The 27,366-nt window shown below is 38.0% G+C and overlaps 2 protein-coding genes across 2 annotated transcripts; one reads left to right on the top strand and one right to left on the bottom strand.

Annotated features, from left to right (window-relative positions):
- Positions 1 to 1,192: 1,192 nt before the first annotated feature.
- Positions 1,193 to 1,489, bottom strand: LOC113239158 (60S ribosomal protein L18-like). The gene has a single exon (XM_026476030.1). The coding sequence runs from the start codon at positions 1,487 to 1,489 to the stop codon at positions 1,193 to 1,195; it is 297 nt and encodes a 98-aa protein (XP_026331815.1).
- Positions 1,490 to 1,681: 192 nt separating this feature from the next.
- Positions 1,682 to 27,366, top strand: LOC113239157 (inhibitory POU protein). The gene is made up of 3 exons (XM_026476028.1): positions 1,682 to 1,759; positions 8,265 to 8,447; positions 26,608 to 27,366. The coding sequence occupies exons 1-3, from the start codon at positions 1,682 to 1,684 to the stop codon at positions 27,328 to 27,330; spliced, it is 984 nt and encodes a 327-aa protein (XP_026331813.1). The 3' UTR covers positions 27,331 to 27,366.

Raw genomic sequence — 27,366 nt, 5'->3', positions numbered from 1 at the left:
CGTCTAGCACGGTATGCAAGAAGACGCCGGTTCGAATCCGACCGGATCGAAGGATTTTTTTCTGAGTGTTCGATCTTTGTATTAATAATTATAACAAACTAGTGGTGTAATTTCACAAAAAATAATTGAATATCAATTCAATAAAAATTTAATATATTTACATATTTGTTAATTTAACTACACCTCACTTTTTCACAAATTGAAAAATAGTCACATTTTCAATGTGTAGCAATAAGTAAGAAAGATTAAAAAATATATGGTAGGCCGACCTAGGGAACTTTGCCCAGAAGGTTGACAACGTTTCCCCTTTGAATGACCAGTAACCTTAGGTTTGGATATTTATTTGCGAAATCTTTCAAAATCTCTTTTGCGCATCCCTGTTGGAGCCCAGAACCGAGTAACGAGTTTGAGTAACACGAGGCCAGAGGCGCTCATAAATAATTTAGAGTAATCCGTGAAAAACCCCTGTCCGCGAGCCGTTGGTTGGTCCGCCATGACTATTTTATGCGGCCAACTCTGCATCTTGCGAATTAGTGGGCGATATTACGTGGCTTACTTTCCTAGACGCGTATTATTGCTTAATTTCCTAGATTAAGTACCTTCGTTTCTCGTTTATCAGCTATTAACCCGTGACGCGCCCTAATGACGTCTGTGTGCCCGTAAAGATTTTGGTAAACAAAAATATGATAATTATTAATACAAAGATCGAACACTAAGAAAAAAATCCTACTGGATTCGAATCAACGTCTTCTAGCAAACCGTGGCATACGCTATGCCAACTAAGCCACGGAACCAACCAGCGCACCTTACGAATTTTTCTATGTGCTTGTAGCAGATCATACATTAAATTACATATATACAATACAATTTTAGTTTTTTAACGACATTTTTACCGTAACGCCATCTGTGAGAAATCTATCATCTTGAAGTTTTAAGCTTTATAATGAATGTCACCATGTTTGACCACCATAACATTGAATTATTTTTGTGAAATTACATTTAAATTATTAAGATCATGGTGGTAACAACATCGTGACATTCAATGAAAATCTTAAAAAAATAACATTTGGATGAAAACACAGCTGCACGTTAAAGACATCGTGTGGTCTTAAGACGCTACGATATCACATTCGAGAAGGAAGTTTCCGTCTCGAAGGACTACAGTTGTAGACCTTATATTTAGTCCTTGTATTTATAAGTTACACGTCAGAGTGACGGCTGAGCCGTGCCTTATCATGTCCCTTGTTGCGCCCATAACGCTTGGTGTGCGAGAGTGGTGTGCCTGGGGCCGGACGGACGGCCTCACGGGCACTACGGCGATCTTAATCAGCATTGTCTTGAGGCCGGTTGGGGCACGAAGCGCCTGTTGGTTGAAAGTCAGGATTTCACCTCCAGCAGCAAAGATACGGGCACGAGCCTTTTCAGTAACATGGAGAGCGGTCATCTTGGGCGCCACTGCGATCAAACCCTCCCGGTCAGGTTTCTTCATGTGACGCGACACGCGAGACAGCGAGGTCGAGAACTGTGTGTGTAACGATTGTACGTGGACGCGTGAGCAAATCGAATAAAAGCCACATTCTTGTGCCTGATGGTAAGCGACACGTATATCCATAACAGTTGCAGTGCCATGATCATTGATACAAAGATCAAAAACAGAGAAATTTCTACGACGCGATGGGACATGACCCACGACCACGATTTAGTGTTGTACTATTGGATTTGGCAGAAGAAGCACGAAAGTAGAATGAATGCCGTACAAGTGAGAGCTTTCAGGAGTACGGTTTTGTTTTGTTATACTAAGTTACGGGATGAACAAGTCATGCGCCTGTTTGTAAGCGACACATCTTTCCATAACAGTTGCAGTGCCAGTCAGAGCTTTAAATTGAAAAGATCTTAGGGACTGCCACTGCGCCCGTTACTCTCAGACACAAGTTGACAAGTCCTATGTGCCTGTAATTTCACCAGTATCCTTACCCTCGTGGAACGCAGTAATGTGAGCATTAACTGCTTGGCGGCAGAAATAGGTAAGGTGGCAGTACTTCCCGAGGAGAAACTCTTTCACAAGGAGCTCCACTGCTACTAAACTGGCTGGAGTGACTCTGGTGGATAAATTACGGAACAGTGTAATAAGTGAGCGTGGCGACGTAGAAGACGATGTAGTGACAAAGACAGAGGCATGGATGCTTAGATGGTTCGAACATGTAGAGAGAATGAAAGAAAGAAGATTGACGAAGCAGATACTGCCTCTGTGGCCGAACGGTTACCATGCCGGACTGCCACGCAGAGGTCCCAGGTTCAATTCCCGGGCCGGGAGAAATATTTGTATGGCCTACATTTATTTCTCTCGTGAGTTTGGGTGTAATTTGTGGTTGTCTATGTGTGTCCATGGCACCCGCGACACAGGGTTTCCCTAGTGCGGGGCTATGTTGAGTGTGTGCGTTATTATTATTATATATATTATTATTATAAGGCGAGTGTGAGCGAGCGAGTTGCGTGGGCAAAGTACTGATACATGTTGATGATGCGAAAGATGCGTGTCAGGACCGTAGCAAGTGGAAGACTGTTGTCTCTGCCTACATCGATTGGAAAAAGGCGTGAAGTACATGTACAGTATGTATGTATTTTGCAAGATGGTCGCCATACAAGTTAATTTTCTACTGCTTGACATCATTTTTCTCCTAATAGAAGACCGCGTGGGTTACAATGTATGGGAATAATGTTCGGATCGATGAGTTGTTTCTAGGTTAATGTTGTGATTGGAAATGAATTATTACTATGTTTTTTTTATTTTTCTCAGCCTGTTGGCTGGTGTGAACCACACTTACTGAGAGAAATCAAGTAAATATTGTATGGCTGCGTTCCGGTTTTGAAGGGTAAGGGTGCTGGTGAAATTATAGGCACATGGGACTTGTCAACTTATGTCTCAGGGTGATGGGCGCAGTGGAAGTCAGATCTTTGTTATTTCAAACTCTGAGTGGCACTGCAACTGTTATGGATAGGCGTGTAGCTTACGACCAGACGCACGATCTTGTTCGCCCCGTCACTTGACATTTAAAAAAAATTGAGTGTCTATGTGGAGGGATTAATATTATTATAATTATTATTACCAATGACTTACAGTGATCAATGATAGGATGCTCTAAATCCGGGTTACTCTAAAAATAACTTTGACAGGTTAAATGTAAAACCCAGTAGTACAATCTAATGTAATTTAACCTCGAAGTACGGTCGTTTTAAATGAACGCTTAAATATCGAATGGTTTAACATTTTTTATTCAAACGACATAAAACCGTCATGTTTACTGAGTAGTGTGTACGTATGAAATGGATACATGATTTTGTAGTTTAGAAATGTCGACAAGAATTTATAGTTAACCATGGTACGTTAAAGTAGACATTACATAGTAAAGTGTACGTTTTAAGACAGTATAATTGCCTTTATTTTTTTCGATTGCAGGAGTCAAACAGGGCTTTATTGTAGCTCTATTGATTTCTTAACAATTTCTTTTAGCTTAACCTAACTTGCATTATCTTCTTACTCTAATTTAACTTAGTAGTATTTTACTCCGTAACAGCCTTTGTTGTGTTACTATCCATAACAATGCAACTGCCTCCGTGGCCGAACGGTTATCATGTTGCACTGCCACACAGAGATTCGATTCCCGAGCCGGGACTTATATTTGTGTGGCCTACATTCATTGGTCTCGCGAGTTTGGATGTAATTTGTAGTTGTCTATGTGTGTGTCCATGGCATCCGCGATACAGGGTTTCCCTACGGCTATGACTATTTGCGTTATTATTATTATTACAATTAAATTTTAGTATACTCCATTAAAATTATTTCTTGTGCAATACAATACAGAACCAAAAAATAAACCAATATAAATTAATAAATAATAAAACAAACATGACAAATGGCTGACACCATAGTATAATAAGAGTAACTCGGGGCTTAGAATTGTTACACTGTTATTTTAGTTATCATTACAGGTTTTAAAACCGTAACACGAAAATCACAGCGTTGTCGTCCTGTATTGAAATAATCTTTGTTAAATGCAGTAGGTACTTTCGTATCGTATAAAACAACCTAGCAGATTAGTATCTTGATTAAAGAATATGGTAATGAAATAGAAATGAAAAATCGCGTTGTCTCTACGTTTCGGCTTTAAGAGTCTAAGCTTTTGAACTAATATAGAAATAACAATATACAGCAACCCGAGAAATAACGTCGTTAACGTCGTCTCCCAATTCTGGAAAGACAGGGAACAGTGAAGGATTTTGGAGAAAAAATAATAACAATACAACGAGTGAGCAAGGCCAAAGCAATTGTACTTGTAGTTTATTAATTACACGAACAGCTATCAAAGCAAAACAGAAAACAATACTAAGACAAGGCGCGAAAAACAATGACATTTAAAAAATGGAACTATTTTTCCGGATTTAAATCGCGTATATTTGTATTTTCAAACAAATCGACGTTTCGGGCCCTTTACAGGTCCCATGGTCACGGTTGACTGAGGTGGTACAGTCTTCAACCAGTTATGTCTAATATTGATGCAAACTACCCTATTTTTTCACTATAGTTACAATAGTTATTAATTAAATACTTTATTTTTAATTTTACAAAGAAACATTCCGGTTTAATGTATACGCTGTACAAATTATTTTATTGAAAGAATTTTTATTAAGTTCAATTTATTATTAATTAATAATAGAAATTAGTACTGCAGTCTTATGTCTGTTTGAGATTTTTCATCAGAGGAAATACAGGATCCCAAACTGGTGGTACGGAGAAACCGTCTTCCCTGTTGAAATTAGGATGTTTTTTTTAATTTCAATGGCCTCTCGCAGCATCCTGGGTAGATAACGGACTTCTTTTGCAAGGACCTGGAGTTTGTCAAACTTCATTGAATGTGTATTTATCCATGACATGCTCGCAGACTGCAGAGTTGTTTACGCGACGGTGTTTGACATCAGCTATAGGTACGTTCTTTGACGCGGCTACAAATACTTCGTTTCGTTTGCCCAATATAAGAGAGACCGCACTCGTAATCAAGCTTGTAAACTCCTGCATCCTGTAAGGAAAAGGGAAAAATAGTTTCATTTTCTATGTGTAACAATCGCGAAAACCTAAGAACTCGATATAATCACATATAAATTAAGAATTTAATTAAAAACGAAACTTAAAAAGACCATATAAAATATATACAAAGGAGATTTGATTTGAATGGAGATTTCGGTACAAGACTTATACATTAATTTATCTTATTGAAACTTTTTTTATAATATCTCGAGAGAAGAGGCTGGACGAACAATTGTGCACCAAATTTTTTTTCCAACCACTAAGACCAAAACTCTAAATTTAACAACTTTTTTCTTCTTCTCTCGTCTTTATATTAATTTAGCTAGTTTCAGTCAGGCTGGGACATCATGTCGTACGCGTTCAGTGTTTTTTTTACTATACCAAGTGGGACGGAGAAGTCGTTCGCCTTGTGGTGAGAGCGACACCCATAAAGAAGAATAGAATAGAATAGAATCATTTATTTTATATTATCACTTTCATAATATTACAATTCGAAATATAATGTCAAGGGATAACATGATCGTGATCGTCATTAATGTAAACAATAATATTATAAAAGGAAAATACGAACTATAAAAAATACAAACACAAATGAAACATTTTCAAAATACAAATGGGCAAAATTAAAACATAATTACAATTTCTTTAAAAGAAATTCCTCTACACTGTAGAATTCATTATCCAAGAAAAGGTATTTCAGTCGGGAACAAAACAATTCGTCATTTGTAACACTTTTTAGACTTGTAGGTAGGTGTTCGTAAAATCGGGGCCCGATTACTCGCGGATTTCTCGTTCGACGAGTTCGGTTCGATGAGCAATGGGTTTCAGTGTTCCTAAAGGTGCGTATTAGACATAGGGAATAGCGGTACATTTCTATCGCCGTGACTGTCGTTCCGGTTCCAAAAAAAATAACGGTGACAAATGACCGTGATTTTGTCACAACTGTTACTTCCGTGACCTTGTCACGCCTATAACTTACATCACGATATACGGTTTTAGCCAGCGGCTTTTTTCTAATACTTATAGCCATATTTTATAGAATGATTTAAGTTTTTACTCCCTTTGTAATAAGTTTCAATTCCATTCAAAAAGTTGATTTTGTATATAATATAATTTTGTTTGTGCGAATTTTTGGATTGTTAAAAATAGTAATAAAGTGTAACGTAATTATATTTCTAGTAGAATACACAAAGTAGATTATACATAAATATAAAATACCAACTCTTCCTATAATAAAACAAATATACAAAAATATTTTGCTTTGTTAATAAATAGGTTTATAGTAACTGCTGCAGATTTTTTCATCCGCCCTTTCTAGTAGTAATAAGCACCTACGACCCTTTTGAGTGAGCAAAGAAAGTCATCCTATCTCACTCACTCCCATCGCCGAAATGGGCCGATTTGAAGAGAACTACAACGAGTGGCGCGCTCAGTCACCACGGAACGGAGATCGCGCATTGTATCAAATACGTATGTCGTGATGTGAGTGACGGGGATAGCTATTGGAACAGAGAAACACCTATGTGACTTTGGAACGTCGTTCCTTCGGAACGAGACACGGTGATGCTGTTTGACGGCGGATCATCGTGATTTTTTCATCGTGACGTTATTTATCACCCACCGCTAGTGCGTATAAATTTGGCGAATGCGCCTGTTTGTGAAAGGTTCGCGAGCTGCACACGTGCATTACGTAGTGCGATTTTTTCGCGTGCCTGCAGCGCTGGCGCGGAACACAATTGCACCGTATTTGCCAGATCTGGGGGCCTACCATAACCTTTCGAAAAACTATCTTATTTCAATGTAATCTTAAAGTAAGCTTACTATAATATTATTCATATTCGTACCATGACAAACTTGTCAACCAAGTTATGTATTATTGCTAAAGTGATTGAAAGAACGAATGATTTCCCAATATTGTCTATTCCTTACTAAAAATAGGGAAGAAATAACGCTATATGAACTATATAATGCTATCTCTTTCTTTTTTGAAGTTCCGAATCGTCTTATCGTAGTATAATGTTTAAGTACTTTATGTTATATACATGCAGAGAATTTCAGCTGTTATAAAAAGAAAAGTATGTAATAATAAAATGTATTAAAATTACTTTGTTTTCAATTATTTTTCCGCATTTTCATGAAGATGAAATGAAAATAAATAAAACAAGCAGAGTCTTGATAGTTACATTGTGAATTCGGAACTATAGTCTAGTGTCCGCTGTTAGTTTCGCCAAGGAGCATATAGATGGCGCTGTTATAATGATTATATTTAACGAATAATTATTTACTATGTGCTAATAAATATAAAAAAATATTGAAGAGATATATGTAAATAAATAAGTTAAACTTACTTTTAATCATTAATAAAACTGAAAATAATATTGTTTCCATTGCACCCGTGTAACTATGTTAAGATTGCCAAATTTGACATAATGTTAAAGTCGCGTCATAGTACGAACTGAGTAAATGAATAGTCACAAAGCAGCCAATACAACATCATAGTTTTAACATTACAATAAGCTTACTTTAAGCCCGTTATGGTATGAAAAGTCAATGTAAGGCTAAAGTAATATTGTTTTAAAAGGTTGTAGTAGGCCCCATGTACGTATCCTAACAGTTGCAGTGCTACTCAATGCTTTGAATAAAAGATTAAAATAAAAGATAAATTTATTTTGTATAAATATTTATCCTAAATTCATGAATCTTATTAAATGACCTTTTATTTACATATATGCGCCAGACTATCGTAAACAGTGATATTATACTACGTTTACATAACTTAATTAAGGTTAGTAGTGCAAGTTAATCTAGGTGATACCTAAACTAAGTAAAAGTGCTTACTTGTATCTTAGGTATCCAAATCTCAAAGATCTGGGAGCACTGCCTCTGGGCCCTGCGCTTGTCACCTTGAGACATAAGTTAATAAGTTCCATGTGACTATAATTTCACCTGCAACCTTACCCTTCAAAACCGGAACGCAGTAATGTTCACATTACTGCTTGGCGGCAGGAATAGGTAAGGTGGTCGTACTTCCCTGGACAAAATTTTTCACCAGGAGGTCTACTGCTACTATAATTTATATTTTTGTGTCACAGATTATTTCCTATGGATATATTTAATGAAAACATAATTATAATTATTGCACTTATTTACAACAATCTCACCAAAACTTCTTCACAACCAGGGTGATCTATTCGGCGGGTTAAACGACGGGCTTCTAAGTCGGGCTGAGGCACTAGCAGCGGTGGACATCAGCAAGCACCAGTCGGGGCCCCAGCCAGGACCTCCACTGCCACAGCTCAAACATGATATGGTCTACCACCACGGTGTAGGGGGCCCACCACCACATAACGCCAGGCCGCATCAGGTACTTTTGAAATATAATAGATCTAGATTTTTAGTGGTGTACTTGGAATATTCCTACAAGATACCCAACGGCATTCACACTGGGACGCTTCCCAGAACACCCAGGTTAGAACCAATTTAGAAAAGTTAATTTCCCCATTTGTTCCTACCGGGAATCGAACCTGACACGTCTTCATCCAGCACGCACAGTATAAACAGTTGGGCCACCGAGGTCGTTAAATCTTTTATATAACTTTCCCAAAAATACTTAAAAAAATACTTTATTAAAATTTTCTATCTACCTACGGCAATTAAGGTACCTCCTTTCACTCCGTGTGGCATAGTTGTTGAACGCACTTGTTTTGTTGTCCATATAGTAAATAAATAAATAAAATCAAAATTCCTCGCTTCGCAGTCGAATTGCTACTCTAGAAAAATTTCAATTTGTCTCGATATTTCCACATCTTCCACCCTCACACAAACCTAGTACAATAAAACCTTAAACTAGCTACCTACAGACCGTTTCGCGTGATGTTTATAAATCGTAATTCGGCGTGATTCCAGCTGCATGGTAATAAAAATATGCACCGTCGGAAGGGAATCCATACCAATCATTTGAATCGAGTTGTTCGCTCGTAAAGGAAGAGCGGTGCCGTAAAGTCGTTCGAAAAATTGGGCGCTTCCTCGCCTTCCGAAACATAAATATAATAATAAAATAAATGTAGCCTGCTCGATGGGGCTGCATACGTATTGCGAGCGGTAACTGATTTTGCGTTTAGAACTATAGAGTTTTAAGTAATTTAAAAATGATTAGTCGTCGAGATTTTTGTATTTACGTCAAACCTACTGCTGTCATCGTTTCGATTGCCAGCACCGAAGTGATTTCACAAGGTGATCTGTTCGTTATGGAACTGGAAATAAAATGAAATATAGATATTATAAAGAAACTCAACAATAATTTCTTAATTTACATAATATTAAAGGAAACTCGCGTTCATTGTTGCCGTTTAAACCACTACTATGCTAATATAATTTGTCATACTTTGACAATGTAGCCATTTGATCCACTGTATCTACTAATAACGTGTCCTACTTTTGATATTGTTGCCAACTAATTCACTGTTCCTACTAACAAATTTGTCAAGCTTTCGCTGTACTTACTAATGTGTCATTTAATTCACTGATCCTACTAATACATTTAAGTCCGCTGTACATATTAATAACGTGTCATACTTTTGACAAACCATTGTTTCTATTAATTTATTTATAGACTTCTGATCATTCGCACCGAACTGGCGCCTTATGGATTAGCAACTGGCCAACCTAAAATTATCATATTATATGAGTCTAAATGCAGGCGGCCATAATTATACAGCAACTGACGAAACTGTTACATATGTGTTATTATTGTCACACTTTGTCAGTTTAATAATACTACAGACGTGCAGCCCTGATTGTCTAAATTTTAAAGAACTGAAAAACTAGTAGTCAAGTGCTATACATAAATTCTAAGAAATAGAAAATAAATTATTGTAAGAAAGTGGTAAGAGACAATGATGTGTTAGATAATGAAATTATTCGATTTCTCGGACTTGGAAATGCGATATAATTAAATAAAGGTAACATACATGAGAAACGAATTTACTTTATTAGCTGAGTGCTGCAAGTGTTGTTTTTCTAACACGGAAATACAATTTGGTGAGAGCCTGAAATAAATAAATCCTGTTTAAAGAAATTTTACAGAAAAAATAATACGAAAAGTATACCTACCGAGTTATGTATTACGTACTTCGCAACCCTCGCCAGTATCTCAGTGGAAATCTTTAAGTCGTAGGGTCCTGCGGGAGCGCGAAATACGGGCTTATTTTATGCACTGCGCCAGTAGTGCACATATATATAGATACATCTAAAAACATAGCCTCAAATTTTGTATTATATTCTGGGTGTAAAGATTGAAGTGTCAGACGTCAGTTCAGTACTAAAAGGGATTTATAAAAACATGTTAAGCGATGATAATGACGGACGATGGTACGCGTTTGCCTAAACATTGGCTATTCGCTCTAGCCTTGAATAGTCCCAAATTGTACTTTTCGGGAAACAAAGGAGGTAGCAAAGCGCTTAGTGCGAATCGTATATCAACAACATAAGGATGGAGTGTTCCGGACCTTCTAGTCGACCGAAGGAGGAACGGTGAGAGTGGAAATAAATTGAAAATATTTCAATACTATTATATTAATTATAATATAACCTGACCTGAGACCATGTTTTTAACCAAATGTTTGAAACCAAATTCGCTTCTGGCACTCGCCGGCCGCTTCCGCAGCACGCTCACTTCGCTCGTTCGGCTCGTACTACTATTTCAGTTTCACTCACAGTTTCACTTTTTTACGCGGGGAAATCCATCATGGGTACCTTCCATCTGGGGATACAGACGGACGGCTATGTGAGACTCCTACTCAATAAAACCCGCGGCACGCGTCTCAACACCACGTGTTGGGTCTTGGGGGCGCCGAAGCATTCTTCCAAGGACCCAGCTGTGCCTACCCGTTTCCGGGCTCACCTCGCTAAGAAGGAAGGACAGGAGCTATACCTTCCTTTACAGCCTACTGAGAGGCGCGCGCGGGTGCACGCGACGTCATCTCGAGTCGTGGCTCCTTACGGGGAAAGGTGGCGACCAAAGTCGCGCCTCCGTCTGTCCTGCGGCGACGGATGTCGACAAAGGCCGCGGATTCTCTGTCTTTCTCCGCCGCCTCTTTCTGCAAAAGAAGGGTTTCACAGAAAGTGAGGACCGCTTCCCAGGACCTCTCGCTGTCGACCATGGCGCGAACCACGGTCGGCAGAGAGAGATCCCTTCCAACAACTGCGCCAAGCGAACGGCGCTCCTCCTTCCAGGCCGGGCAGACCTCCAGCGATATCCCATTAACCTAACCTAGCCTACTGAATGGAGAGCGTAACCAAAGTTTGACCTATATGAAAAAAGAAGATCAAATATTATTTTTCACCATGAAATGTTAATTTAGAATGCAGTTTGTTATAATTTATCCGTAGATCAACTAATATAGACGGAACAATGAATATATATATGAAACATAAAAATAATATATAATAACTGCCTCCGTGGCCTAACGGTTACCATGCCGGACTGCCACGCAGAGGTCCCAGGTTCGATTCCCGGGTCGGGAGAAATAGTTGTATGGCCTACAATTATTTCTCTCGTGAGTTTGGATGTAATTTGTGGTGGTCTATGTGTGTCCATGGTACCCGCGATACAGGGTTTCCCTAGTGCGGGGCTATGTTGAGTGTCTGCGTTTTTTTTAAAAAAAAAAAAAAAAAAAAAGTATTTATTAAAAAAAAATTGCACACTTACTCAATCATATCTTTGAAGATGAAATAATATTACCTCATTAATTATTTATTTACTTTCACAGTGAACTTAAATCTAACATAATAAACTGTTATTTTAATCGTGGAAGACTGGTGATCAAAGTAGATAAAACTGTGTTTTGGGACACCAGATTTCTCACCATTCTCACCAGAGTTCACTGTCACAAGTCCCATGTGCCTGTAATTTCACAAGCACTTCTTATCCTTCAAAACCAGAAAGGCGGGAGAAATAAATATGGTGGTAGTACTTCTCTGGGCAAACTCTACTATTCGGAAATGCTAAGTGAACATGCGTACGTGGTGATAAATGCGTTACGTAAGACTGGGCTCAGTAGAGAACCTTGCGAGACTCTTAAAACCTAAAACACATTGGTCTCTACGCGCATAAGCATAGAATCGATTTTACTACTACTGGGCTGTTAAAAACTTTATGTAGTTGATAGGTAATGCAAGGTGCTATTTTTTAGCAAATTTCCGGTATTAGTGGTTTGCGAATTATCGATATCTACTGTAGCGGTCTGCGCAAACCGCCGCCATGCTACATGTGTATTTAACTGATATGGATATATAGTACGTGGATTGCATAAGGTTGGGTTCAGTGGCGAACGTTGGGAGACACGATAAAACTGGTCTCTAAGTGCATGAACATAGAACTTAATTTTCTTCCGGTCCCTTGTCAGTTTACTATGAGCGGTTACTTATGAACGGTTAGCGGTCAGAGCAGCTGTCGTCAAAATTCGCACACTCATAATTTGAAACACTATGAAATCTTGATGGTCGTAGTTTCTGAGCAGTAGAGTTTCTTGTGAAAGAGTTCGTCCAGAGAAGTACTGCCACCTTATCGATTTCTGCCGCCAAGCAGTAATTTGAACATTACTGCGTTCCAGTTTCGAAGGGTATGGGTGCTGGTGAAATTACAGGCACATGGGACTTGTCAACTTATGTCTCAGGGTGTCAGAGGCATTGGTAGCGCCTCTCAGATCTTGGTGATTAGGCGAATTTATTCGTCCAGTCACTTAGTATTATAAAAAAATTTAAAAGAAGTAACAAATTCTGGGCTATTAATCTAATTTAAACTTTATCATGTTGGCATATCGTTGAAAGTTTAATATAGTTGCAATTTAATATATGTATAGTTACCTATAGTCGCAATTTACGACGTTTTGGATTTATATTGAAATTTAGATTCATGTGCTGCCATCTTGCGGTCAGTAGTTAAACGACGGCGAATTCGGTATGTTTAAATAGTTCTGCCGTTTCTTTTAACAAAAAATGTATTACGATGAACAGAAAATTGAAAATTTGTTAATATTAAATAAAGAAGACTTAATGACGATATGAAACACCACAATGGATATAATTGTCGCGTCTGCATTGCGATTTTATCGCTGCTTAAAAATCAATTCTACCTCAGCTCGTAATGCATTTTTCCCATACTGAGTCAGTTATACTGCGCAAGTCGAACGCCAGGGACACTGAATTTATTTCAGAATTAATTTTTTTACAAACGAAACTAAAGCAATTTGAAAAACTTATATCGTATACCGTACGTGTTCTATTTATTTCAGTTGATATAAAAAAATCATTGGTTTATGTAAATTACCTATTGAATACAACGGTTGTATTGTAAAATTTCGAGGTAATCGATCAATTCAACAATTGTCAATCGACTAATTTTGTTACTTTCAAGTTAGACCTAAAAAAAAGTGATCAACCAGACTTTTGAAAAAATACTGAAGATTTTACTAGTGCTATTTATTTTTCCTGCCAATGCAATACACCAGCAAAATTACTACATGTAACATAAGATATAAAGTGTTATCTTTGTGAATTCACTCAGCGACCAATGGAACAGATCGATTCTATTCGATATTTCGTTCAGGATGTTCTGCAAAATATGTCAGTGTGTATATGTTAACAGCAATGTGTATAATTAAGAGATTCTATAATACCTCATCATTATACACAATACCGGGCTTTTTTAAGCAATGTCTATAATAAATCATATTTTTTAAACTATTGTACACATTTCCTAGGCATTGTATAGAATGCCTCAATCACTACAGACGCGCTGCAGGAAGTCACTGTGTGTAGCCGTTTAAGTTTAAAAGAAATAGATTCATTTCAAATAATTAGCAAACGTTTCTTATTATGATTATGGTTTCGCAGACGATCGGTATTTATTTACATCTCCATTTTACGATTGCCCTGTCAAGCTGTCACACTTACAAAATAGTAAAAAAGGATGTCAAGCAGTCACATAACGGTAAAGAAGACGTATCGAATCTCATAAATAATTTATAGAGACATTTAAGTAAACTAAAAACCTTTCAGGTTCGTTACGAACGTGATAAATTATTCTGGCTGTTTTAAAATCGGATCTAAACAAAACAGGCGACATTAGAAGTTAATTTCAATTTTAACGGTACTTAAATAAATAACTAAGTTAAATACGATGTACAAGTGTGTGACATTGTTTTGTGTATATACCACATACACCGGTACAAAACAAAACTATGTATAAGTTACGGGCAATTGCTTCTATTTCAGCGTAATAGAGTCGATTGACGTAGCCAATTTTGTGATTACGTATTATTATGTTGTTTTTTCATACTCTTATTCAAACGAAAACACAAAGACTGCGCTGTTTATGTAATTTTGCCGAGAAAATTGTCATTTCGAGAGGGTAAACCGATCAAACATCCGGTCCCTACAGCCACCTACCGGAGGGTGAAGACCGCACAATCCGTAGGTTAAGGTCCGTATTCGTAACTATATGTGCGGCGTACAACTCGCAAACTACATGAGTGTCTAGGGGGAGACAACTATGAAAGTTTATTCTTTTTTTTATATAACGTCAACTACTGAAATTTTAAAGTTTTCTCATACTTGCGATAAAATAATAATTACTATCAGTAGTGTAAGAGTACGTCTAGTTAAATACAGCCACGGTACCTATTTCTGCCGCCAAGCAATAATGTTAGTATTACTGCGTTCCGGTTTGGACGGGTAAATATAGGTGCTGGTGAAATTACAGGCACATGGGACTTATCAACTTATGTCTCAGGGTGGCGGGCGCTGTGGCACTGCTCCACAGATCTTTGCGACTTAAAGCTCTGAGTGACGTGTCCCTTACTAGGCGCACGATGTGTTCGTCCCGGCACTTGGTATAATAATAAAAAAATCCTATCTCGGTTTCTCATCACGCAAACTTCAATGCGAAAATATACTTTCACCGTGGTTAAGTAACATGGACTTGGTTGTTTTGTGTAACTATAAAGTTGGTTTATTTTCAATTTCTTGCCTTTTTGTTAGAATCCCCCTTCAGTTCTTTATAAAAAAGTACAAACAGACAAGTTAAACAAAAACTGTAAACTGCTGGGGACACGAAAGTGTGGTCCCAACGGGCTACGACATATGAGCTCGTTGTAATGGGGAGGCGTTTATTTCAAACTCGTCGTTTGAATTTTAATCTATAAATTGAACCTTGCCTCCACTGCATTAACTTCACTGTATATAAATTACTGCCGTTTGTTTATACAAGTTCCTTTTATGTTAAATATTTGTGATTTAGGAACAACACTTATGCAATAAATAAATAAATAACGCATACACGCGGCCCCGCACTAGGGAAACCCTATGTCGCGAGTGCCACGCACACACACATAGGTAGATAAACACAAATTATACCCAAACTCACGAGATAAATAAATGTAGGTCATACAAATATTTCTCTGAATCCGGGACCTTTCCGTGGCAGTCCAGGATGGTAACCATTCGGCCACAGAGGCAGTCAAGAAACGCAAATGAAAATAATCGTTTTGGAACCTTTTGAAATTCATAATATAGGTTTAACGTACATGAAGTTATTGGTTGGTTATGGTTATGTAAGAAAGTGGATGAAATCTAATAAACCGGATTCGCCCCCTAATTTGCCACCCTTAGAGGTGGAATATTTTCTTCAAATTTGAATGGGACCTACTGAAGTACCCCCTTTCCAACAAAAAAAAAGAAACACCGAAATCAGTTCACAAATGCCGGAGTAATTGCGAAAAAAAAAAACAAAAAAGTGCAGTCGAATTGAGAACTTCCTTCTATTATTGAAGTCGGTAAATAATATACACTGCTGTTATGTACCTACGTATAATCGTGTATATGTATAACTAAATTACGAATTGGACAACATCACACACAGTCGCCTTAGAGGGAAAACCTCGCATATGCGTTTTTACTGTTTTTTGTTGAAGAAAAACTTATAAACTTCTTGCCGAAATATATTACTAAAGTAATACTAATATCTGAAAGAGGTATAATTTAACTAATTGGAATGCTAACTACAAACATCATTACGCTTACTACATTTTACATCACGTCTTTATCTTCGTCCTGTACACACACAAAAATACAATCGAAATAAAAAGTTCGAAATAAAATTACATAGAAAGCATTTTACAATAACAGGACAAAGTTAAGACAATAAAAATATCTACAATGGAATTGTCATCCAAGAGAGCAACTTGGGAACGTAAAAATTATAGTTGAAAATAAACTTAAACCTGTCACAAGTCACGTGGACGGGAGAAAACGCGGCGAAACAACAATAAAGTTTTCTCAGCATTGAAGGAAAATTCAGACATCGAGTAACAGTAGAACTCCTTATAGAAACTGAGACATATATATGCTACAAAATGGCGTGAAGTATGTCTATGAATAAGTTACCTGTGATTTATCGAAAGCTATAAAAAATGGAAAATCTCGACGATTGCCATATAGGTATAGAACAAATGCACCAGATGTACAGAAAGTATATTTTTTGATTCAAAAAAATATTATAATTATTATACAAAGATCGACTTGACAAAATTCCTTCCATCCGGCCGAATTCGGGGCTGGTAGCTGTAAAGGTATCTAACTGAGTGACGAAATACTTTCATAGATTTCTCATAGATGGCGCTTCTAAAAAGTCATTGAAAAACCAAATACAAATACGCCACCAAGCACATAGAAAAATTCGTGAGGTCCGCTGGTTCGTTTCGTGGCTTAGTTGGTATAGCGTTTGACGCGGTATGCTAGAAGATGTCGGTGCGAATCCGGCCGGATCGTAGGATTTTTTTTTGAGTGTACGATCTTTGTATTAATAATTATAACAAACTAGTGGAGTAATTTCACAAAAAAATAATTGAATATCAACTCAAGAAAAGATTGTTAACACCGTCGGCACAAGACCTGCGTCAACTGGTAGGGAAGGTTGATATGATTGTGTAACCAAGGCTTAGCGCTTATCGGATGTACGCACTACATCCGATTCGTATCTGTTCTAGAAAACTCGGATCCACTGCGGATGTCGCTTGTGCACTAAATCCTATTCGACATACAGAACAGAAAATACAGTAGAAGTGGTTAGTTAGGCCTCTCACGCGTGCCAACTACATGTCTCTTAGGACCTAAATGAGTTCAGTCCGCCATTTTCGCTTTGTACGGTATGGTTGGTGCAATTCTTTCGCGCTAATTCTCTACAATCGTAGAAAAGTGCCTTATTGTGCTGTTTTGGAGTGCAAAAAATGGTAGTTCCACTGAAAATATTACCATTAGTAGTATTTCAAATCATCGGTCTTGTTTTAGTAAATTTTCAATTTTCTGTTTATCGAAATCACTTTTTTGTTACAAGAAACGAAAATAAAGCTTATATACTAGCAATATGGTCGCATCTTTTTTTGGAGAACTAAATAGATAATTCCAATTCGCCGTGGTTCTGCAATTAACCGCTAGATGGCAGCACATTGATTGAAATTTCAATTTAATATCAAAACGTCGTAACGTATTGATGGTATTGAACTTCTAACAGAGTTTGTTGTTGCTTTTTAAAATTGAATCTACGACCAATCATTATCAAGATTTCGTAGTGTTTCAAATTCAGAATGTGTGAGTTTTGGCGACATTCGTTCTGATAGTAATCGAGGCTTATGCTTACGGCACTTCCATTGTCTTTTTTCTTCCTCGCTTGTACACTTAGTGACAAAATGACACTTCGATCACCTCTGACATTTCGGACTGTCATTTCTCGGATTCAGAACTGCTACGACGTAGTACGCAAAAGCTTTTACATGCTTTCATTCTGTACATATATTATGTCACTGACTTCAGAGTAAGTTTGTCTCGTGTTTTAAAGCATTTACAGGTAAACATAATACATACATGGGCACATTTAGCGAAACGAAAAAATGACAATATAAAACGCTAGCGTTTGCGTTTACAAAGACTTTATCTGCAATAGCGTTAAGAATATAAAAACTATAATGAGTAATAAATACTGAGTAGGACTGATAATTTGATCGTTGTGTTCTCGTAGATGCGTTAGTTTGTATAATCGTAATGTTATTTCCTTATGTTCATATGTGGAAGCTTTAAATTAGCATGTGGTTGACCGTATTTAAATCCACATTGTAAATGTAGCTGTAAGCTCCCCAAATAAAATAAAACATATTTAAATGAATACGAATTATGTCAACTTACATATCGACTCATTTGAAGAACAGAGTCCGATGTGATTATATAGCGAAAAGAGAATAAGTTCGTTACGAGAACAACTTCGTTATTCAAACTAGGTCCTATGTAAAGGTATTTTGAGAATTTATATATCTTACTTCGTTTCGAAAATATAAAATCGAACAAAGGTCGATCTGACATCCACAGCGAAGAAGAACGAACGAAATGTACTATGTCCTGAGAACAAGTAGTCTTGCACATAGACCTTTGTTCTACGGATGTGTTGATATATCAACTCATTTCAACCTTACTAAACCTTTATTAAAAGGAAATCGAAATTAAACAAAATGCCTTTTTTTCTGTAAATTAACTGCATGTAAATTAGAATGTAAATTCAACACAAGCGCAGCCATTTTGCGATTTAATCTCCATTGGATTTGCGGAGTAGTAAATTGATTTACTTCCATTTTATCTTATGCGACATTGCTATTAACATGTGCTACCACGAAGTAATGCCTGAATCTATTAATTAATTAACCGAAAATAGCACAACGTAGCACAACGCAACACGAGGAACGACTTCCGCAACGCCTGCATCTATTAATTACTTAAAATGCTTTTCTTTTCCATTTTGTGACAAAACACAAATTGAAAATTTAACACTGGCGTAATCAGTATTTTAACTAAAGTTTTAAAATCTTTTTCAACTAAAGTTTACGAAATTTATAAGAGCGCGAAATCTACCTCGAACTATTCGACTCGGAAATGAAAAGAAAAAAATGACAGTCGATTAAATAAAAAAGTAAAATAACCGTCCAAATTTTTGAAAAAACACTGCATTACTTTGGTGATTTTACCAAAGGTGTGGTGTGTGTAATTAATAAAACATTTACTTATTGAGGAAACATTTAACCACTTATTAAAATTATAACAAGCAAAGCGTAAATCGAGCAGCGCACACGCATACGGTAGTCATAATAATATATTCGCAATTATTCACTCGGCGCGGCAGCCCATCAAATTGTACACATTACCGGTAGGGTTGGGGTGAAAAGGACCCTAGTGTACGGCTCGGAAAACGGCGGATCGCCACACAATTTAAAATCTGAAATACGAAGGAATCGATTTGGGCGTAACTCAGAATGTTTATTTTTCTTTCTCGATTTTGTCTATTCCCTGCTATTGCTTACATTTTATTTGTGTTTTCTTCACTTGATATTGCACCTACAAGTACATTTAGAATTAAATGTGTTTTTAAGTCTTCTTTATCACTAAGATTTATTGTATCTACCACTGGTTGCCCTTAAATAAATAAAACATATTTAGCCATCCAAAACTTGTTCTTTGCAGAAACAAAAATTAATAACTGTGCCAGACAACCATTTTAACTTATTCCGCGTTTTATGAGACAGTGCTATGGAACTATAGAATCGAAATTAACAATGTGATTAAGGAGATTTAAGCAAAAATGCAGTATTCTATTCAAATAACGAGAGATTTCAGTAGGCATAGAACCCCTTGTAAAAGAGTCCAGGGAAGTACTGCCACCTTTTATTTCTTCTGCCAAGCAATAATGCTCATCATCCATGAGTTTATCTAGTGCGTTGTTTTGGAACTAAAAGTACTTTTGAGTTTGAGTTTTGTTGATTGATAATGTTGCCAGGGATGACACAAGACAATGAGATGTGGTCATATTATAATAAGCTCAGAGTCACTCAACGAGCCCTGGAGCGTGCAATACTCGACATTTCTCTATGTGATCGAATCAGAAATGGGGAGATCCGTAGAAGAACGAAAGTCAACGACGTAGGTCAAAGGATTAGCAAGTTGAAGTGACAGTGGGCAGGGCACATAGCTCGTAGAATTGACGGCCGTTGGGGCAGAAAGCTTCTCTAATGGAGACCACGAACCGGAAGGTGTTCAGTGGAACGGCCCCCTACTAGATGGACGAATGACCTGGTAAGGGCGGCGGGTAATCGATGGATGCACGTCGCGTCCGACTGGCTAGTTTGATAATCGTTGGGGGAGGCCTATGTTCAGCAATGGACGTCTTCCGGCTAAGATATGATATGATATTATTATTCCTTACCTGGCATTACGTGTGTATATTACGCTTCTTGTCCCACCGCTACGAGCCACGTTACGAGACGTTAATTTATTTTTAAAAATATGCCTCATCTGGGAATCGCACCGAACAAAAAAATGTGTAAAAATAAAACTCTTATTATGAAAATTGATAGGGTCAATGATAAGGATTAATCCTTGTAGTAATATAGTATCTTAAATTACAGGAACATAATAAAATAATATAAATGTATTTATTAAAGTAATAAAAGAACCTATTAAAAGAAAAAAGTACCTATTAAAAGAATAAAAGATATAAATAGTTAAAACGCTTGCGCTAATGACAATGACAATTTTCATTGCCCCAAGCTGACACCCCCAATGAATTCGGCCACTTGTTCAAATCATAACGTTTTGATACAAATCATTGTTACAGCAATATAAGTTATTTAATATCCACTTGCATTGCAATTGTGTTTGTAGAGAGGGGATACTTTGTGTCGACTTACATCAATGTTTTTGAAGTTTTGCAGCGGGAAATGTTTTGAGTACGTAAATTAGCCTGGGTGACCACAGTATGGAAAAAAATAGTTTTTAGTTTTCTGACATCGCGATGAGTTTGCCAATAGGTAAAATACAACTCAGCGCTAAGTTTTATTATTGACTGAATTGATTGAATTTATATTTTAAAGTTATGAAAATATAAAAAGTCAAAAATATTAATTAGATTGTGTACGAAAAAATATTGTCGGGTATTTGTGTCAGGATTGAACAAGTAAATCGCATTAATGGAAAATAGAATTTATTTTACGATAATAGGTAAAACAGTAGTAGCAAAAGTGCTCCTTGTAAAAGAGTTCGTCCAGGGAAATACTGCGACCTTATCTATTTCTGCCGCCAAGCGCCAATGTGGACATTAATGAGTTCCGGTTTTGAAGGGTGCTGGTGAAATTACAGACATAAGGGACTTCTCAATTTTTAATTGTTTTTTGATACATCTCTTAATACTCGTAACAATTAATATTTCTATTATTTCAAAACAATTTCGTAATTTTTTTTATAATATCAAGTGCCGGGACGAACAAGTCGTGCGCCTGTGGTAAGCGACTCACCCGTTCATAACAGTTAAAGTACCCCTCGGATCTTTAAATCGCAAAGATCTGAGGGGCAGTAACACGGCGCCCGTCACCCTGAGATATAAGTTGTAAAGTGCCAAGTGCCTGTAATTTCACCAGCACCCTTACCCTTCAAAATCGGTACATAGTAATGCTAACATTGCTGTTTGAAGATAGAGGTGGACAGATAGCTGTACTTCCCTGGACGAACTCTTTCACAAGGAGCTGATAATTGCAACTTGCACCAGGCTCTTTTAAAATACGACGCAAAGCTAGCTTTTTTATATGACTCCCTGAATCCATCACCATTGGAAATAACAGATTTTCAGGTTAGGCAAAGAAACATTTCTGATTTGTTTCAGGGTGGCCTCTACAACCACAGTCTTCAACTCTAGTAAATATCGAGAACTTGAAATTAGTTGCCATAAATGTTTCGCCCAGTTTTTGCCAGTCATTGTTGTTGGAGTACGTAAGGGCGCGGTCCACTTACGCCATTTAATTTTATTTTTAGGTTTGATTATTTTTGGAAAACTTACAGCTAGGTAGCAAGAATAGAATAGTAAGTATAATACACGCCTGATAGACCAGTGCGTGTATGCTGAGGGCTAATTAAAAGTTTCCACATGTAATTATTTGCAGTGATAGAAACAAACTATAAAGTAAGTTGCCGACTAAAAAAAAACAATTATAATAAATATAAATAACGAAATTAAATATGTTAAACAGTTATAGTAGTACATATAAGAGAAAAACATATCACTGAGGAAGCGTTTTAGTTTACTTGTACTGGTGTTGAACAAGTCCTCCTCACCATATCTTATAACTAAGAAGTTAAATGAGCGAGATGCTCTATTTAAAAATGCATTTTGCCTATAATTTGTCCTAACCCTAGGAACGTAAAGGGTGATAGGACTTCTCAGTGCAACCTTGCCTGTACGTAGTCCTATTTGCTCAAGGAGTTCAGGGCAATCAACAGTGCCGTTTGCTTTGTTAGTTTGGTCATGACGACAGATAGTCGTGTAGTTTAAATGTCGTAGCTTGTATATTCAAATGAAGTTGTTCACACATAGAATACCACGATTAACTGTCGTTCATAACTTTTTTGACATTACGACGACGGACTGTCGTGACAATGGGAGGAGCTAGAACGATAGTGTCGTCGAACAATAAATAAAACGTTACGATAAAAATGTGACTATGGGTAATCGCAGCTTCAAACGATTCTGTCGTAGAAACGACAAGGCGGCTGCCGTGAACCGAGAAATTGTCGTTACGATCACAACAGTCCTTCAACGATAAAATGAACGTCCACGATGTAATCACGACAGATAATCGTGATATGGGAACAGGCTAGTCCAATGACAAATAAAACGTTACGACATAATGGGAAACGCGCCCTTACGTCACGTAAGTTGCTGAAGTTACAAGTTTGTCAGAAGTACCTCGCATGAAACATCTTAGAACATTCTCAAGATACAACAGCCATATTCGATGCAAATAAAGTTGGTCAGAACTGAAAGCTACTATGTCAATTGACAACAACTACCCTGGAATAGTTTAAAACTTACCACGGGCTTCTCTTCGCAATTTTTAAAGCTTTTCCAATTAATTCTATAACACTACGCGGAACAGTACCTTCTAAACGGGAAACACTCGATAAGTAATACATTATAGTGGTTAATTCTTTTTCAAGGAAACGTGTTATGGTCTCTATGTTCGAACATTAACATTAGTGCTGTGAATACCGACAGCCATCAAATGATCCAAAGGTATGTCATTCCATTTGAAAGAGTTGCTGATTCCATTTGCATGAATTTGCAGAACCAGCAGAAAGAGAAATGCATCTCGAAAACTAGATTTCTAGTTCACGGATTTCTTAGTAGTCAATATTTTGTCTTTTCGGTTCTGGTACATGTGCGCTCCCAATAAAAACAATAATACATTTTATCTTCATTTACACGAATGCAAAAAGCACATTACAAAATCGATATCAATAATAATTTGGGCTGCCACTAGCACTCGAAAATGACACACTAGGGTGAATCCCTCGTATGCGCCCCATCGGCCAACAAATTGTACTTCATCGATAGGATCTACGCACCTGTGCGCCGCTGCCCGAGGGTGGCTACAAAGGGTTGTTGACATTTCCACGAAACAACTTCGAATAAATGTCAAAATATTGACGAGGAAGGACATCGTGAATGTCATTGATGCGAATCTAAAAGACAACATCACTACTAACTTTAGTATGAATGATCGTATAGTCTTGCTTATGATCTATCTATAAAAAACAATATCGTATCAAGTCATGTATGTCCCACATATAACCCGTGAATTTAGCTTACAGTTGATCGTAATGATCCAAAGCTGGTTATGGAGATATTGAAAGACGTTATTCTTGTACAAATGGGGGTTTCATCAAGAATTGATGATTATTACTAGCGCTTTCAATCTCGCAGTATTTCCGCGTCTCGGGAAAAAAACATCGAGACTCAGTGCGTTCTCGGAAATACCGGGAAATACGAGATTAAAAGCAGATTTTAATACTTATAGGCTACGCGTATAGGCAGTCATAATTTTTCGTGGCTTAGTTGGCATAGCGTCTGGCACGGTTTGCTGGAAGACGTTGGTTCGAATTTAGCCGGATCGAAAGAATTTGTTCTTAGTGTCCGACCTAGTTCGACTTAGCGTTATTAAAATATAACAAACTAGTAGTGCAATTTCATAAAAATAATTAAATATCACGGTGGTCAATCATCGTGGCATACTATAAATTAAAAAATCAAAACTGAAAATTATAATAGTACAAAATGAAAATTATTTTTTAACCGACTTCAAAAAAGGAGGAGGTTCCGATTTTCATGATTCTTTTTCAATCATCCACCTCTAAGGGTGGCTGTTCACGCATGAAGATTCATTTTTATAAATAGCGCCTACGTTTTACTTAAGGAGCAATTATTTTAATGGTTGATTTTGCTATTTCTCCAATTCAAGGCATTTTTCTCTCGGCATACTTTGAGTAGTGAGAACCGATTTTTATTACCTTCAGTGTCAAGTCCTGTATAGTGGCGAATTTAAGGATATTTGAATAAAACTTCGCAAATAGACGTAATTCCACGTACTTTTGAGGTCGGTTTTTCATTTTTATAGTGGGTACGTAAGAAATAAAAGGCATTTAATACAATTTCTAATAGAGAGGATTTAGGTTTGGATTAGTTACTATCTTTCTTCCACCTCCATATTATATTATATTATATTATTCCACTCCAGACGTCCTATATGAATCAGAATAAAAAATTACTCTTGATTCATAGTAACGGCTTCGCCACGTAGTAATTTTACAATTACGTAAAGACTTAACATAATTTGAGAGTCCATGTGGACCCAATAAACATAATTAACTAGTTAAAGGACTGCTCATTTACCTCCCAGTTTCCCCAGTACCTACGAGAGGACCTCACGCTACAAAAGTCTGATGCTCTGTCGCTGTGTCCTATCCGAGCGACTGATCACAGATCAACATAACACAGGTTCTATAACGTGCTGCGATTTGTGTACAATCGCAACAACTATTCTACCTATTATTCATTGCACAACCACGATTATTCGTAACACGGTTTAGTAGATTTTTAATACTTTCTATTTAAACGATTATATCTCAGAACTCTTTATATTCCTGAGACTGAAAACGTCAGTCTCGAGTCTCGAAGATTTTCGAAATTATCGATATATATCGATAATATATCGATTCTCGGAATGAAATAATTATGCCTTAATCTAAATCATACGAGTTGCAAAAACGTTTAGTGACTTCTTAATTGAATAAATCACAACGTGATTAAATTCATTACTTAAAATGATTGCTCCAATAACTGCCTCTGTGGCCGAACAGTTGCCAAGCTGGACTGCCACGCAGAGGTCCCGTGTTCGATTCCCGGGCCGTGAGGAGTGTTTGTATGGCCTACGTTTATTTCTCTCCTGAGCTTGAGCGTAATTTGTGGTTGTCTATGTGTAAGTCCCTGGCACCCGCGATACGGGGTTTTCCGAGCCTATGTGTGTGTGCGCATTATTATAAGTAATCAGTGTGCTTAAGGATTAGATAGTAACAAATTACATTATCATCTGAAACACTGTCGTTTTAACTTCATTCACTTTTTGTTTTCCGTCACCTTTTACATGAAATGTCAAGGGTTCTTTAAGCGAACTCTACAAAACTTAAATAAATACAATAGAGAAGCGTTTCAAGTAGTGGAAACTGGTATGTTTGACGCTCGACATATGAGGTTTCGTGCGGCACGCGGCTGGTTGGCGTAATTGTGAAATACGGGCCCCCGGGGAGCCGTGGCACCTTGCCCGCACGAACAATTGTTAGCGAGAGACTTATGGCCCGCCGCCACCCGCTTCTAGTGAGATATATTGGCGACGCTCGATTGTTTTTACTGACGTTGACGTGGCAGCTTCTGAGCTACAAAAATACCCGCTTCGGAATATCACAATTAACTTCCTAATACGTAATGGCTCTGTTCGATTCTGTATTGCTTTAAACGGGTGCATATAGCACCTGTTATTACAAACGAACACGTCTTGAGATTAGCATCATAACAATTTCCGCTATGGTAAGTAGCTGGATGGAGAGTATTTGTTCACATTTTGATAGAACAAACATTATTTAGAAGATGAGAAGCGCCAGTCTCATTATAACTGTACTAGGAACAATGAGTATCGAGCGTTAAGGGCACAGGGCACAGGCAGCGTGCACATATGGGTGGCGAGGCAAACACTCGAAACTTCCATTTTCGCAACAAAGCCGGCTACAGCGCGGCATATTGGCAGAGCACTCGCGCCCAATCAACGTCACAGCGCGGCCCCACGAGAAAAAACAAGTGTTTGCTCTCATAAAGAATGAGTGCAAATCTGCACAAAGACGATTGTTTATGTTGCCATATCGCCCGCGCCCTCGCCCTTGCCCCTCGTACTCCATTGTTGCCGCCCCGATTTATTTACAATAAAACGTCCGATTTAACATGAATGTAGAAGTTAATTCGCTGAGAAATAATAACAATCCGCCACCCTAGTTGCTAATCCTCTTAATAGTGGAATATTTGACAGTACGATAAAACGAGCTACAAACAGCCCTTCTTTTCGCAGATGGGCCATCACGGCATGGAGGGCCTTGACATGCTGGACCCACTCACCTCCTCGTCGATGACAACGCTGACACCGATGGGCGAGGCGGCGCCGCCTCACCACCAACTGCATGGCTATGGCGCCATGAACCACGTCATGAACCACCACCACCATGCTGGCGGGCTAGGCCACGCGCCTCCCGCGCATCTAGGCCACCCCGCAGCGGCCCTGCACGCCGACACCGACACCGACCCTAGAGAACTCGAAGCCTTCGCCGAGAGGTTCAAACAGCGACGAATCAAATTGGGAGTTACTCAAGCGGACGTCGGCAAAGCTCTGGCCAACCTCAAATTGCCAGGAGTGGGAGCTTTGTCGCAGAGCACCATCTGCCGTTTCGAAAGTCTCACGCTCAGTCACAACAACATGATAGCTCTCAAACCAATCTTGCAAGCGTGGCTCGAAGAAGCGGAAGCGCAGGCCAAGAACAAAAGACGGGACCCGGATGCACCCAGTGTGCTGCCTGCTGGTGAGAAGAAACGCAAGAGAACATCCATTGCAGCACCGGAAAAGAGAAGTTTAGAAGCGTACTTTGCAGTGCAGCCCAGACCCTCCGGCGAGAAAATTGCGGCGATCGCGGAAAAACTAGACTTGAAGAAGAACGTGGTGCGAGTATGGTTCTGCAACCAGCGGCAAAAACAGAAGCGTATGAAGTTCGCTGCGCAACACTGACCGACGGGCGGCGGCGCGGCTCTTCTGTACCCGGGT

The sequence above is a fragment of the Hyposmocoma kahamanoa genome, unplaced genomic scaffold (assembly GCF_003589595.1).
Source record: "Hyposmocoma kahamanoa isolate Upper Pololo Valley unplaced genomic scaffold, ASM358959v1 99702, whole genome shotgun sequence".
Classification (NCBI taxonomy): domain Eukaryota; kingdom Metazoa; phylum Arthropoda; class Insecta; order Lepidoptera; family Cosmopterigidae; genus Hyposmocoma; species Hyposmocoma kahamanoa.
The sequence above is the reverse complement of the archived record's forward strand: the minus strand, read 5'-3'. Positions and strand labels throughout refer to the sequence as shown.